Source organism: Pezoporus wallicus, unplaced genomic scaffold (genome assembly GCF_028554395.1).
Source record: "Pezoporus wallicus isolate ANWC-B61680 ecotype Strahan unplaced genomic scaffold, APGP_CSIRO_Pwel_v1 scaffold_3294, whole genome shotgun sequence".
NCBI lineage: Eukaryota > Metazoa > Chordata > Aves > Psittaciformes > Psittacidae > Pezoporus > Pezoporus wallicus.
In genome coordinates this window covers 11,081,816-11,097,473 of record NW_026635478.1, presented here as the reverse complement: position 1 = coordinate 11,097,473, position 15,658 = coordinate 11,081,816, and the positions used below count along the sequence as shown (strand labels likewise).

The 15,658-nt window shown below is 44.5% G+C and overlaps 1 protein-coding gene across 3 annotated transcripts in view; it reads right to left on the bottom strand.

The window, feature by feature from the left end:
* Positions 1-1,973: 1,973 nt before the first annotated feature.
* ITPR2 (inositol 1,4,5-trisphosphate receptor type 2) overlaps positions 1,974-15,658 on the bottom strand; it is a 252,076-nt gene continuing 238,391 nt past the window's right edge. For all 3 annotated transcript variants that reach the window (XM_057427842.1, XM_057427851.1, XM_057427858.1), the window contains 2 exons: positions 3,823-3,984; positions 1,974-2,644 (listed from right to left, as the gene is read on the bottom strand). In XM_057427842.1, coding sequence (XP_057283825.1) covers positions 2,558-2,644; positions 3,823-3,984 — 249 coding nt within the window. In that variant the 3' untranslated portion in view covers positions 1,974-2,557. The remainder of the gene's footprint in view (positions 2,645-3,822; positions 3,985-15,658) is intronic.

Genomic DNA, 15,658 nt, shown 5'->3' with positions numbered 1-15,658 from the left:
TAATATAGCTGCAGGGTCTGACTCTCTACCAACTTACTGCTTACTTCATGTTTGTGTGCAACTCCTTTGGCTTTGTGATGTACAACAGGTCTACTCAGAGAGGCTAATTCGCTTACACCAGCAGCTGGTTACTGCATGGCTGTGGCTGATATAAGCTCTCAGAATTGGTTCACTGCATGTCTCTTGGTTTTGAACACTATCTGGTACATTAAAACCCATCCTCACTGAGAAGCAAGGCTTACAGAAGGGATTTTCACTATGACAGAGGTGCTGCAGCAGTAGCATTAAGCCCACATACAGTGAGCGTGAAGGAAAAGCACAGTCTGAGCTTTATTCCTAAAATATCCCAGGCATTCATTGAAGACTGCTTTTCTGTATTCTGCTTTGACCTGGCAGTTTTGCCACCATCGCTTCCCTAGCCACAGCCACATTTGCTCTGCTCTGGAAAAGGTTACTCCAGCCTCAGAAGCAAACACAGCATCAACCAGCTCAACACAGCTCCTGCTGCCTCCACACACTCCCTCTGCCTGAGAAGCAGCTGATGTCTGGCAGCAGCAATGCTACAAGCCCACCAGCAGAGAAATTGTAGGAAATTTAGTCTCCCACCACCCTCATCTTCATTGGCTTTGTGACATTTCTGGTAAATACCACTTGCTCCTCATCTTAGCACATGGAGGAAGAGGGATGGCTGGATCTGGGAGAATTTCTTACAGGGAAAATAGACCCTAAAGCTGGAAGTGGCCATCACCTCTCATAACCAGGATGCTTTATGGATGAAAGTAAACAGAAAGAGGTCTTCTTTCTGTAAAATACAGAAATCCCTGCTTTCCACACAGTATTTTTGAAGGACACAAGTGAAGCCAATGGGAAATATTTTAATAGTAGAAGAATCAGACCCTAAAGTATATTGTTTTTATCTCAGACACCTCATTGGCACAAAAAAAGAGATGGGTTGAATCTGGGATTAAGAGAGAGAAATGCCCCTTCCTTTCCTTTACGCTAGGTCTGTTGGTGCCTTAAATATGATGCCTTAAACAAGAGAACAGCATTTCTTCAGGCAGAAACTAGAACTAGTGGAGCCAATAATGTTTTCACCTTTGATCAAAATGGCTTTTATAACAACGTGGAAATAATCCCCAAAACATTTTGGTTTAAAAAGTGACTCCATGTAACAGGTACATTTTCAAGTGCACTGAGGACAATCAGGTAACCAAAACGCACTTCAAAGGAAAGTGAACTGGGACCACAATTCCCATTTGTGCCCCAAAACCTTCTCCTAAAGGAGAAAAAAGCCCTCTTGGGCTTGGTGGAAACCCTATGGCTTTTCTTCTAAAGCCATCCCAAGAAATACAGGATACAGCAGGACCCTGCACAGCTGACTCACTGCCACCTCTCACAGAGCCTAGAGCTGGAAGGAGCTCCCATGGCATTGCCCCTTATCCCCCACCAGTGCCAGTCCTGCCAGCCCCTGAAAGCAGGAAGGGGAGGCAAAAGCACAAACCCACAATCCTTAGCTCAGAAGAAAGCTGGCAGAATAGGGTGCTTATTTACTTAAGTCATCTCTCGCTGAAGATGAGTTTATGTAAGGTAATCACACCATTACAGCTCCATACAGAAAGACATTTCTAAGCTTTTTGAAAAAATAAAATCCTATACATGCTTCAAACTACAGGTATAATTGTTTTTTTCCCCCTGAATCCCCCACTGGAACTTGAATTTAAAACACAGTTTAATGCCTCAGTATGTGAAATCTCACGGCCACGTTAATCGAGAACATCTGAAGCCAGGAGAAAGAAATCACTTCCAGTTATGTTGTCAGTGTTAGGCGCGTAACATTCCCACAGCTGTAGATCCCTTGTGCTCCATGTTATAAATAAGAAATTGCATGGTGACAGCTAAAATTCTAAAGCGTTAATGTTTCTCTTTGCAATTCTTTTTTTCTATTTTTTTTTTCTTCTCTTTTTTTTTTCTCCCAGTCTTTTGAGGTTTCTCCTCTTGGCTTCCTAGTAGAAGTTACCTGAAGCAACATTATTGCTTACCCAACTGACATATTTACGGTAATTAAGAAATAGTAAATGCCAAGCAAATATGACTAATGTTGCTATTTGGCAAATAAGCCTGAAATGACTTCTATTGATCCTGAACTGGGCTGTTGTATTTGCATTAACAGACGTTTCTCCTTCTTCTGCTCATCTTGGATGCCCCAGCAGTCTGAAGGCTGCTCGAAGGACTCGGACGAATGCTGTCCCAACCTCTGTCGCACATGACGGCTATTACTGAAGCCAGTGAGTTGCAGAGCACAAACGCAGCTGAGTTGGGCTCCGTAAGCGAATACAAACAGGCTCGCTTGTATCTCACATTCTAGGTTGTGGTCCCTTTCAACCACGAAAAACAACTACAAATTGTTCCCAGAGCTAAACCACTTAACATCTTGGCACTTGGTTGTTTTTTAACTTTATAACAATAGGCACTGTTCAGTCCTCTCAATCTCAGTTTTTTATTTTATAATAAAGCAGGAATACTGATGAAAGGCTAGTCACGGCTTCTCCCCGTGGTATCAGGGTGGTGGCATGTGATGATTCACATGGGGTGTGTTTGATCCAAGAAAGCCCAGCCTCTGCTTATTCTTCCTTTGTTCTGTCATCTAAGGTGGAAAGGCAGAGAGAGGAGTTGAGATTTTTTTTTCTTTTTACTATTATCTAGCAGTCACAGAGCAAGATACATATAAGCAAAACAACAGGGAGTGGAATTCTTTTCTTCAGCATTGAAAATTACAAGTAAGAGATGCCTTTGAAGTGGGAGATCTGTTTCCTGTGAAGTATGGACATTTTATTGTCCTTTGTACATTATTCTTATCCACTGGCAGGTCTTACAGTGCATTATTTGCACAGCTATCCACTTGTGTAGCCCTGCAGAGGGTCAGAATTTCCACTTGGTACTGTACAATCACAGAATTAAAAGATGGTCCCAGCCACAGAGAGTTTAAATTTAAGCCAGGAAAATAAAAAAAGCCACCAGGACAGTATGAGTAAGCACAATAAGCAAAAGTCTCAGCATATCCAGTCTAAACCTTTGCTGAGTTTTTCACAGGGGAAGAGTTTAAGGAGGTATTTGAAGGGAGATAATTAGGTGACTCTGTTGATACCACTGAAGTGCTTCCCATAAAGAAACACAAAGGTGCTTTTCTGAAACTGTAATGAGCCAACCTAAGGTGACCAGCATCTTGAGCAAAAAAGGAGCTGGCCTTTTGATCCTGAAGCGATAGAAAACACATAAGGTGATTTAGGCAGGAGCAGGGCTTTAAGGGAGGCCAGCAGCTTGTGCTCTAAACAGGATAGACCCGGGGGGGGGGGGGGAAGCTGTGGGAGGGGCACAAAGACAAGGACGACACAAGAAAAGCAACAGGCTGGGCAAACTGTTTTCACAACAGCACTGTTGGTATTCTTTGTGGGGGAAAAAAATCCAAGTGTAGGATTTAGAAAGCTTTTCTACTGATTCCACCAGTATGCAGCTGTTTCTGATGCCATGCCTTTTTTATTGCCAGGTTATGCAGTACCTGGGTATGCATTGCTTCTGTCCTCACACACTCACTGGGAGTATTTCATAACTAATTCCCCTTACCTGTTCTCTGCTGTTGCTAATAGAGTACAATTTCATTCCAAACCCATATCAATGTATCTACTTAGAAAGCTTACTGGAGGGTAAGATAAAACCTTTCTAAGACAAAAGTCTCTTTTGTAACACTGTCCTGACCATGACCTGATGAAAGCTAGCGCTTTCACCCACACGCGCTCATGTTGCTACCCACTGCAGGGCACTTACCTGTTCCTTGAGCTCAGCAAGCTGACTGGAAAGCTGTTTTACAAGGCTCATGGTTGACTCCAGCCTCTCTTGCAGGTTCCTGATTTCGTTCTGCTCACTGTCGCCTTCGTTGCTAACCAGCGACATGGCTCTCATCCGAGGGAACCAGTCCAGATTCTTCTCCTACATGAGTATTAGAAAAAATAGCAATGTTAGTAGGGGCTTATGCAGTGCTACTAAGCTGACACTAGAGAATGAAAACTCAGGACTTTTTCTCAGTGGATGACACACAGCAAGTGGGCTTAAGATGTAAATTCAGACAGTATTTTACACAAGCATTGTTATCCTTGGTTCTTCTTAGCTACAAAGAAGGCGCCAACTGGAAAATCCTGGTTCCCCACAGCTGTACTGCAGCACCAGCAGTGTTGGCACATTCATCAGCATACAGAAATGCCCACTGGGTGATCTGGGAAGACTCCTCTACTATGCTAGCACCAGGAAAACCCGAGTGCTCCCTATGCTTTGATCTTAAGAGTATGCAGGGGCACATTTCCTCACTGTTTCTTCAGTTTTGTCAGCCTCCATCAATTTTGGCTTTCCTTGCAGCAATGTCAGCAAGCCAATGTCAGGAAAAAAAGACAAGTCACAATCCTCTCCAGGCTGGCCTAGAGCACGCCTACTGGAAGAGCAGAGGGGCCTTGCATTTAACTACCCGCAACAGATTTGTGGTCCTGGGAATGGCTTAGGCTTCAGCATGCTATTCAGATTGTATACCTTGAGTAAATGCAAGCACAAACCCATGGCCAATGGCTACGCTGCTATGGATCAAGCATGGAATAGCACTGAATTGGGCGTTTCTTGATTCATGGACTCAGGCTATGAATTTAATCGTAATAAAAATACTCTAAATAAATGTTATGAGTCAGGAAGGTGCTGCGTATCAGCATGAGCCTGAAATGTCTCCATGGCTTGGGGGCACAGATATTTGTGTGCAAAGCACAACAGACAGAAGAGAAGGGAGGGTGCCAGCCTAAGAGGAGTGGCAACCATGTGGCAAGCAACCCACTTTGCCGTAAGGCATGAGACAAAGAGGTCCTATAGCTGGCCATGTGTTACCTTAGGGGGAGTGGGAGGATGTGGTTAGATCATATGCATGGTGTTTTGCAACGGGTCTCTATGGACACGTGCACTTGATAACTTCAGAGGAGAAACAGAATTAACTGTAGCGTGTCTCTTCCAGGCTCCTGTGCTGTGAGTGGCCCCACACAAATAGCACTATATCAAAAAGAAAAGGAGGAAAGAAAAGGAGGAGAGAAAAGGAGCTCTTTTCTTTGGCAGGCAAGAGCTCTGCTACGTCTGCTGTCCAGGCTTGATATTTGGTAAAGTTTAAGTGCATTGAAACTTACTGTAGTCTCAGGTTTTGGTTCACCATGAAAACAGAAAAGCCAGCAATGATTCTGCAGTATTTACAGCTGGGCAGCCACACGTGAACAGGGTCCGCATGGGCTGGCCTGGCAGAGCCGTGAGCCCAGGGATGTGCAATGTGATTACAGCTCTGTCATGCTTTCAGAGACGGTTGCTTTCAATTAAGTAGTGCTCTGCCCTAATCACCAAACCCTCCCTCCTATAGCAACATGGTTTAGAAACAACTGAGCTAACCCTCAGTAAGCATGAAAGCACTTACAGTATTCATGTTTTTCCACTATTTGCATTAGCCCAGCCTCCTCTGTTACCCTGGATAAGACCGAATGCAAAGCCATACGAATTTTGGCTTGTTTTCTTCTTTTCAACTCAAAACTTCTAATGAGGTTTTGCTTGTCTGTGCAACCTCTGGTCCTGTCACTAAATTGACATGATGTTCAGGGAATAAGACCGTGCCTCTCTGCTGCATTTTGCAGCTCAGGGCTGTCAGCCGTGTCCGCTGGTGGAATGAGGCCTCTTTCCTCGCTGCCCACTTTCTGAGCCTCGTGATCTCATTATGACAATTTACTGTGGTTACGCATGATGCCATTTTCAATGGGTCATAACTCATTCAAATCAAAACCTGTTTTCACCAGCTCTGCTGGTGAGCTCAAACGGAGCGCACGTGACCCTCCCTGCTGGATATCCCCAGCTGATACATGGAGCCGTAGACTCCTATTTCTGCTATGAGTTTCTGCTTACAAGACCAGCATTCATTTTCCACGAGTGTGCCCCCATATTTATTTTAGATTTATTTTGGCTGGGATCTAGCAGAGCATTTATCACGTGCCCAGCGTTAAGCACAGGTGTACCCATTTATACTAAGCTTGGTTTGTGCACAGTGCCCTTCTGGATCAATGCCTTTTTTTTCTTTGCAAAATGTTTGCCAGCAAATTTGTCTGCCACTACAGGCACAAAAAGTTAATTCAAAGGAGCTACAGTGAACAGAGCTGCGCTTGTATCTGAGTGTTTCCTGGAAAGCTCTGGTATCTGTACCCACTACAGCTTCTCATGCTTGAAGCACCTGAAGATACCAAACACAAAGCTGCACAGCCATAGGAGTCAGCAGAGGGGCCAGGATCCCTTTCTGGCAAGGCTCATCATAATGCCAAAGTTCCTAAAGCCAGACTGCACAGGGAGAACGACCTGAGATTCCATCACTGTGGTTCTTGTGCTTGCTGATCACTGCTTCCAGGATTGTGAAATGCACTTTGCTAGTCTTGTTTCCATCTGCCACTCCCTCGCTCCTCCAGGGCGCAAAGCAGAGACCTCTGACTGCCTTGGAAAGATTTCTGTGGACTGACCCTCCACCACACTGCAGCATCCAGAGTACATCACAAAAATCCACGTGGATGCGAGACATCGTGGCGCAGTGGGCTTGCCTCCCCTGAGGTTCCCAGTGTCACCTGCTTCCCTCCTCCTTGGCACAACCTTTCCTGGGAAGAGAGATGACCAGGAGCAGGGACAGAGCACACAGCACCTTGCCTGCTGCCACATGACGCTGTGGTGTTGATGGCGACTCTTCAGCCGGAACCACTCTGCACCAAGTGCTGGCTCATCTCGGTCACCACAAGCCTCAGAGTCATGGGAGCTCAGTGACAGACTCCACTCATTCGCATGTGCCCAGCTCTGCTTTCCCAGCAATGCTGTGCCAATCTCCCCCAAGAAAGAAATGCAATTGTAGTTTAGCTACAGACCAAAAAGATCTAGGCGTTTTTGCCAAAATGTTGGGGAGGGTCAAGCAAAGACTTGATCCAAGTACTGAGAAGGTGGTGGGTTTGTATGAACTGGATACCTCATGAAGAGATATCCTGACTCCTATAGCTTTTCCTGGAAATGGAGAGGCAACAGGTCAAAGAGCTGGCCACAGGTCTTTCACTTGGTAGTCCCAAGTGCTGTGTTGGGTGCAGGCAGGATTTGCTTCTTGGTTCTCAACTGCATATACATCTGATGAAATCCAGTCCAGCTGTTTATTTTATCATGCAAAGTATCAGGACTCAAAATTCAGTACATTCTAGCTTGCCAAGCTGTCTTTAAATTAAAAATACTTATCTAGCTTTCACCAATAGCTCCATTATAGTGCACGCAGTAGGTACATTCCTTGCTGAACTGCATGCTTTTGCTGGTCAATATTATCTTAAGTTTCCATTCCGCTATGAACTGCAGAATTTTATTAAAGGGCAGGCATCATGAAAATTAGCTGTGGCACACAGCCCTGTTTGCTGAGCCTATACCACAAACAAACAGCAATTGCTGCTGGGGACAAAAACCTTTTGATCACAAACCTGCCAGGATACAGAAGGCAAATTGGACAAGGCTCCTCTGCTGAAAACTTCAGTGATTTGTAAGTGTTCACAGGGGTCCAGGCACTCTGCGCCTGCTCAGCTATGGGACAGCTATTTTTACTCCAAGGTAATCACTTGCCAATTAGCTGGAGGTAGTTAACATGTTTGTACAACCCCAAACGTTTGTTCTGGGACTTAAATGTTTATGGGCTCAGTCCAGGGTTCACCTTGACCACCTCACATATGTTAAAGCTGTAACATGCCTCCTTTATGCTGCAGGTGCGCTCCTGCTTTGCCTTATTTGACTGGTGCAGGGATGGAATTTTGCAGGGTGTTCTCTGTCATGGCTTAGCTTAGAAATCCAACCATTTTACTGACTCATTCACTCAGACATTTTGAACCCTGCCTGGAACTGAGTCGGGGTTCATTTGGATGAGGGAGGTAGGCTGCTGGCAGTGAGCAGGGCAAACCTCTGCAAGCAGCTGCTACAGTACTCCATCAACAGCCACCAGGATAGTGCAATGTGACATAACTCCAGCATAAATGACCTTGCAGAGGGTGAGGTATGTGGATGGGATGCTTTAAAATGAACTAGCTGCCTGGACACAGAATTAATTGTTAAAGTGCACTGAAATCTTCTTTCTAAACAACCAGGGCTGAATGCAGTGTATTGTTACTGTTATTTCATTCTTGTTCAGGACAGCAGCTATTCGCAGCCCAACCACAGCAGCCCACCTACTGATCACAGCATCTTCCCGCTCCACTTCCCCCTCCACGCTCCCTCCAAGCATAACGTGTGCCTCGCAGAATTCATATGCAAGTATACATCTGTGGCCAGGGCAGAGTCAGCCAGACAGGAAGGCTGCAGGGACAGAAAGGAGCTGCAGCCTCCTCTCCATCAGTTCAGCTGGGGGAAGAAAAAAAACAGGCAAAAAGGCAGGAGGGGCCAGCCAAAAGGCTGCCGGCCAAAGAGACTGCACACGAGCACAGCAGACATTTCGTGTGGTGATCCAGCGTGCCTGTTCCCTCCGTCCTCCCCCCGGGCTGGAGGGACTCCAACAGGAATCACAGCTCACCTCTCACCAAGGTACTGTGGGTACACATAGCTGTGAGGTGCCGACGGCGAGGGCACATGCCAGAAAGCACAGGGCTTAGATGATTTGCTACTTGTGTTTTCTGAGAAACCTCAAACCCTTCTTCTCGGAGAGGCATGCTCAGAGCAAAAGTCTGCGTTTGCCTCCTGGAGTTTTCTATGCAACTTTCTCCTTCTCTTCTGTGGGCTTTCCAGAGGAGGACAGAGCTACGGGCTATGTTCCTCGTCGATAAAACATTGCCATTTTTCCTGACTTTGCTAACTCCGTTTGAGCACGGATGGAGAAAAGACTGAAGAAATTTATTTAGAGTTCCTATACTTTGTACAAAGTCTCTCTCTTGCCATCCCTGTCCTGTTGGCACAGCCAGCTGGCTTCAATCGAGCTCTCACGCTGTGCTGAATCCATGCCTCCGGAGTAATTGGCAGAGGGACGTTTCTTTAGGAGGTGCTGCTTTCACAGGTTAGCCGCGAGATGGATCAGCTGCAACCAGCAGGAAAGACTGGGCTGCGCTGTTAAAAAATAGATTACTAGATAACAATGAGAGAAAATAGGTCAAAGAGTAGGACAAGGGAGATGAAGTAGAGGAACGAAGGCAGCCTAATGCACACTGTCTGCCGGCACCACTGTCATGGGCTCAGAGTGCCATGCCACTGCCAGCTGTACCACACTTTCATTTCTCTAGCAGACTCCGATGCAGTGACTCTTAGCCCTTTCTACCCCATGACCCCCTGTTGCAACATGAAAACAAGCTGTTTCGGGACTTCCCTCCTATCTATTCAAAAAGAAAAGCGGTGGTGACTGCTCATGACTCCTCTTGGGTTGTGACCTCCCCAGCTGCACACATCAGAGCAGGAGACGGGCCTCCACGTCCTCCAGCCCCACCATTCCCCTGTCTCACACAGATGGTTCGCTCCTTGCGACTCAGCCAGGCGAGCGAGACGGCCGTCAGGAGGGCTGTTACCTAATAGCAAGGCTGAGAAAATGACTATGCTTAAAGACCTCTTTGCTCCTCAGGCAGATGGTTACCGAAGGGTGAAGAAGAGGACTATGGACACTGCTGGGAAGACATGGTACAGCTTCACCCCCTGTGACCACACTGTGCCCCAGGACCCGTGCCACAGCATGAAGGCAAACAACCCGTCAGCACTGCTACTCTCGGCAGGCAGTTCGTGTCCTTTCAGGCACAGGAACGAACAGGCCGTTCACTCCTCTTCTTCGAGCCAGCAAGTTGAATAAATAGCAGTGGGTACAAAGACATCTATTTACTAAGAAATCTGTCTGTATGTCTGAAATGTAAATAAGTCCATCCATTCCCTTCCCAGATCTGTTGCCCGTATAAGCAGAGAGTGATCCGTCCAAATGACCTTTTGAAAGCTATTATTTTTCTGCCTAAGGACTGAGCCTGGTCCTAAAAGTCTGTAGCTACATAGCTCCTACAGCCACCTTAAAAAGTGATTTCAAAGATTTAAAATATCTTGTGCTTTAGATGACACAGGGCAATAACCACTTTGTGATTTAATCACAGACAATAATAATTTGGTTCAGTGCATGATTCAGCTAATCCACAATTTGATAAATGTTCATCCTAAACTACAAACCCAAATAGCTTCCTGCAAATCCTGTTTGACACTTTAATGTTAAGACTCCTGATGATAAGCAATCTGTGCTGCACAAGAATATAGGGAGGGAAATTAGGAATTGTTATGCATCTATATGCATCCACGACAGTAATTCAAGGAAAATAAAAATAAACCTTGGCAATTACAAATAAATCTTTATCCAACAAGCAAACTAATAGGTCTGGCTGGTCTATACTGGCTTGATACATGCTACAGCTTCTACAACTCATGGGAAAATATAGAAATCTGTTTCCCCCGAAAGAAGGTTGGAACCATAACACAGACCTACCTTCTGCTTTAGCAGTGTCATTGATACATTTACCTTCATTTTAATTTGGCTGTATGTTCTCGAGGGCTGCAAAAGAATCTGTCACCATAATTCTGAATAATTGTGAGTTCTCCAAGACTGATAACCAGGCTAGTCAGTTATAAATGTCTCAGTGTTTCAGTACCAGCATTCCCGCTTGTGATATCCCTGCAAAAATTATGGCCAGGTATGATAATGAACCTCAAATTGCAAAGATTTTTCTCTGATGCTGTACTGTGACAGTTTCAATACTCAGCTTGAAACTCTTTAAAAGACCCTGCTGGTCCAAGAACAAGCACCCCAAAATTTCTGCTTATCAAACACACCTAAGGGACTTGGCTTTTACCTCCAAGAGGTAGAAACAACCATGAAAATAAGTCTTTACAGTCGAGACCTTAAGTTTGAATGTGATCTCACATCACTGTTGTGGGCAAACCCATGTGCAAATGGTAAGTATATGAGTCAGCAGTCTGCCCTTTAGAGTGAAACAGGCCACCACGACCTGAGCTGCACCAGCCAGAGTGCAGCCAGCACGTCAAGGGAAGTGATCCTGCCTCAATCTCGAGCAACTTTGCCCTAGAAGGTGGAAAGTAGAAACCAAAATAAGCAGCTTTGTCCCCACCACACTGAGACAGCACCTTTCGGCCACCCTCCAGGTGAGAACACTGGGGACACGAGAGGTGCACATCACTTTTGTGTGCTTGGAGGCCCGAGCTTGTATGCCACCCCATCACCACACTCCTTGAAGCCATGCTTGCTTTTTGTGTCTTCCCCTCCCTGCAGCGCATGTTCATTTCTCAGCTGCTGATTTCTTCTGCTGCTTCAATTGCTCTCTGCCACCTTATCTCTATTGTAACCCTGAGAACTGATATTCTCTTCTGTGAATCTTCAAGAATCCCAACACTACTATCTGAAGCTAGGAACTGATACTTAATATTTGTGCCCTTAAAAGAGATATAATTATAGATCTGTGCAAAACATGAGTTTATTTTTCCACATTCCTATGTTTCTATGCTGTTAGTGGTTACGGGACACACTTTAGGAAAAATCACTTCAGATTATTCATTTAAAATAATTATATTATTTCTGATATTACCCCTGGATCCTGTGCATAACGAACCAACATGTGGTACAGAGATTAGAAAATAAATGTTCTTGGCTTATTTTTTTTCTTTTGTTAAACAGATGTTGTTGATACAAAAAGCAGAACCGTATATCATAGCCTGCATGTGGACATAGACTGTCACTACCGAGCAGAAATTTACTGTGGCTAGATAGAGATTTGAAACAGCAATGAATCACTGGCTTACTAACTTTATTCACGTGGGTATGGTTTCAATATTCTGACATTAAGTGCACATGTCCTTAAAAAAAGAACCTTTTAATGGCAGCATGGGAGGCTCTGGTTTAGTTCCAGATGTCTCAGTGGGGGAAGCACAGTGCAATGCAATGGCAGCCTCTGTGCAGAGGAACCTGGCAGTTCTGTCTCGTCCCTCACAGCTCATTGTGGCCCTGCTATTGAATCCCGCAGGCTGGGCTACCCCAGTACTGAGAGCGGCCCTGCTTAGTGCCACACCGTGTAGGGCAACCTTGTCACAGGAGAGGGGCTGAGCTGCTCATACAGCCCCACCACTGCCACCAAAGTGCCTCCAGTTCTAACTTTTTCCCTCTCCTTCCCCTGTTGCTCCTGACATCATTTCAGCAAATTCAACATTCATTTGCTGAACTGGCTCACACCTAGCTGAATGGTAATGGCATTTCTGCTTCCCGTTGACTGACTTCAAAGTGAACAGAATTACTGTGCTTCTCCAGGCCCTTGCCATGCCTACCACACACTGCCTCACTGCCTGCACTAGCATGCTGAAGCCCCTCTTCTCCTGTTATTCTTTTAACAGTGATTTTCTTTTGCAAAACATGCTAGCAGGCACACTCCAGATATAGAACTCCAGACAAAAGCCAACAGCAGCAGTCCCGCTGCAATGTAAACATATCCTATAGTATCATGCCATTGCTGGGGAGAGAGATGATGTCTGCTCCTTAGAGACATATTACCATTCAGCTGGTAAGGACATCACAAATTCTGACCTGTTTTTGTCAATGTAAGTGCTGGCTTGATCCATCAGATCAGGGTCTAACTGCACAGTTAATCTCCAAACCATAATTTCCACTTCATTATCTTTTGTGGCACGGGATTCAGGCACATACTTGTTGAAGTTTACGGTTTGGTTTTTTTGTTTTCTTTTTCTCACATTTAGCTTTAATTCTCTGGTCCTGTCACCTTATATTTTGCAAGTGCTGTCCATTTCCTAGCTTTAGCTTCAATTTGCAACAGAATCTTGGGGAAATACAAAGACTCTGCTGGAGACTCGTTTTTCAGAGGCTCAGGACTTGACCTTGTTCTCAGCTTTACACGAGCAGAGCTTCACTGATTGCAGTGCGATTGTTCTGGTTTAAGATACTGCCAGAGTTGAGGCATTTTGAATCCTGATCTGAATGTTCCTACTTTGGGCCCATTTGACTCTGATGTATTTTGCACATGGTGTGGCATGAAAGGACAATTTAAAGAACAACAGTTTTTGTTAAAATTAGTAAGAATTATTACCTAGCATCAATGAGCTATACAGAACTGTTGTTTTAAGCAACAGTATTACCATGGCATATACCATACATGTGCATAAATGCATATACTCAAGTATCAGTCAGAAGAGTGGAAAAAGATCTAGGTTTCTCTTTGAAGGGTTTCTTGACAAAACATCTCCAAGCAATGACCACCTTTCAGCCTTATGGGCCTGAACACTACCAAACTGCTCTTAAATCACTTGCTCTGCTCAAATGCTTGCCCCCAGATTTTGTACCCTGCACAGTGAGCACAACTCCTTGCCTGTGCAGACCTGATGGCCAAGGAGAGGCCTTTTGGCAGGTCTGGCTGTGGCTGGGTGTCAGATCCCACAGGGCTCCACCTGCCTGCTGGGAAGCATAGAGCACTTTTACTCCCTTTGGGAAACAAGCAGAAAATAGCAAAAACGTGCCTTCAGGGTACATTTGTTCAGGTTCGTGTCTACTGTTTTCAGAGTCTGCAAGCATTGATCAATAAAAGAAAAAAACACCATGGTACTTTGTGAACCTTTATCTGCCTGTACTACACTTTCATTTAGTGCTCTTGCTCACGCTGCTAGGAAAATATTGAAATAGATCCTCTCTACAGATCTGCTTTTTCTTTTGGTGTTTTTTTCAGCTCCGCATTTAAATACGGTTTGCTCTGTTCAATTAAAATGCATTTTCTCTTGAGAACAAGCAGATGATCAGTTTCACAAACCGGAGTTACAATTTTTCTTCAGCAGCACCCAACAAAATGAAAAACAGGCAAAACATTTTAATCACATGTGCATAAAATACACAGGGTTCATTAAATATGATTTAAAGTTGCCTGTTTGTTTTGGAGACCCTTTAAAGCTCCCACTACCCCAAACTCATAGAAGTGTAATGTGATTCCTGATCTATTGAATTTTGTAGGATGGCTGCAGTGGGTTCCATTATATATAAAATTGGATGCAGCCAATTTACAATCTCCGATACATACTTTTATCTCAAAATGCCCGGTGAGGCAATTGTGTAAAGTACTTTATCAGGGATTGTTGTTGGTAATATTGCAAGATTTCATGATGTAAAAAATACATCAATGTCATTTAAATTGAACAAAATGGTTCCCATTTTTTTTTCAGTAGAGCATTTTTAACCATCTTCTCAACAAATTTGTTCAATAAATACTGTATGAAACAAACATTTTGCACTTTGTCCCACAGATACAATTTGCCAACCTGATTGATTTCTTTCTGTACAACTAATCCGATTTCTTTAGGCTATATATCTTCCTTTTTATTAAAGATGATGCAATCTTAGCTTTTTATCATACACACATCCACCACACTAAAAAGAGAGAAAATTCCATGAACTAGACTTGCAAGCAAATCGAAAAACCTGACACAAATCTCATAAAGCTGATCCCAAAAGATAAATGGCACAATGAGACCACAGTTAAACAAATTCAGAAACTCATCCATGCAGAGTAATACAGGCTGGTGGATTTTTCTTCCCAAGACAGATACAGAAAACAAGTAACTTCTTCATCTCTAAAACATCTTGTAAAACAAACACACTAATATTGCACCCAACTCCCCCAAATCTTGGGGTCTCTGAACCCTGAGAACGCAGAGCTACACTTTCTGTAGTCCTTCCCTGTTTTACTCGTTGCAGAATCTCACCACTGTGTTTTGAGCCCAAGCAAAGTTACTATTATTTACTTTCAAATGGTGTTCCTGGTAAGGCACCAACCTCAAACCTGGTAAGGCACCAACCTCATCTCCCTTTTCTTTTACTAATTGCCCTTTTGTCTTTGGGCAAACCTGTAATCTTTCCTTTCCTCAGCATCTGCAGTTGTCTGCCTTGGCTGTGGACAATTTTGGAATCTTTTTCCCATTCAGAAGCCAGAAGCTTAGTACCACTATAATACAAGGAATAATAATTGTTTGCAAATGTTGCAATAATATTCTCAAACAGCATTGAAGTGTTTTGTGTTTGTTGCTTCCCCCACAGTACAAAATCAAATGAATCCACTTTACACGCTTTGGGATCTGCTCATCACATTGCTCCTCTGAGGCTGAACTTACCACTATCTGTGACCCCAGTAAAGGTCCAGCTTTCATTAGGCAAACCCATACACAGCCAGTCCCAGGACAACTGAGGGTCTGCTACTGCCAGGATTTTAAGCACAACAGTAGGTGCCTATCCAGTGCCTTGGGCTTTCCATCATTTGAAATTACAGAATAAAGGTCTGCCCACACACAGATCCGTCTCAGGCCACATGCTTCTTTAACAAAGGGATAAAAGATGGCTTTTGCAAGCTGCCTGGAAAGTTAACAGCTCTAGTCTCTGGCAGGTCAAGGCAGGAATGGATTCCAGCAGGGAACCGCAGCCCGTGTCCTGCCAGCAGCACTGCTCGGGTTGAGGGTGCTCCAGCTGGAACACTTCCACTCCATGTTCGTGGGTATGTGCAAGTTTCAAGGAACACAGCCTCATGTCCAGACCCCTCCT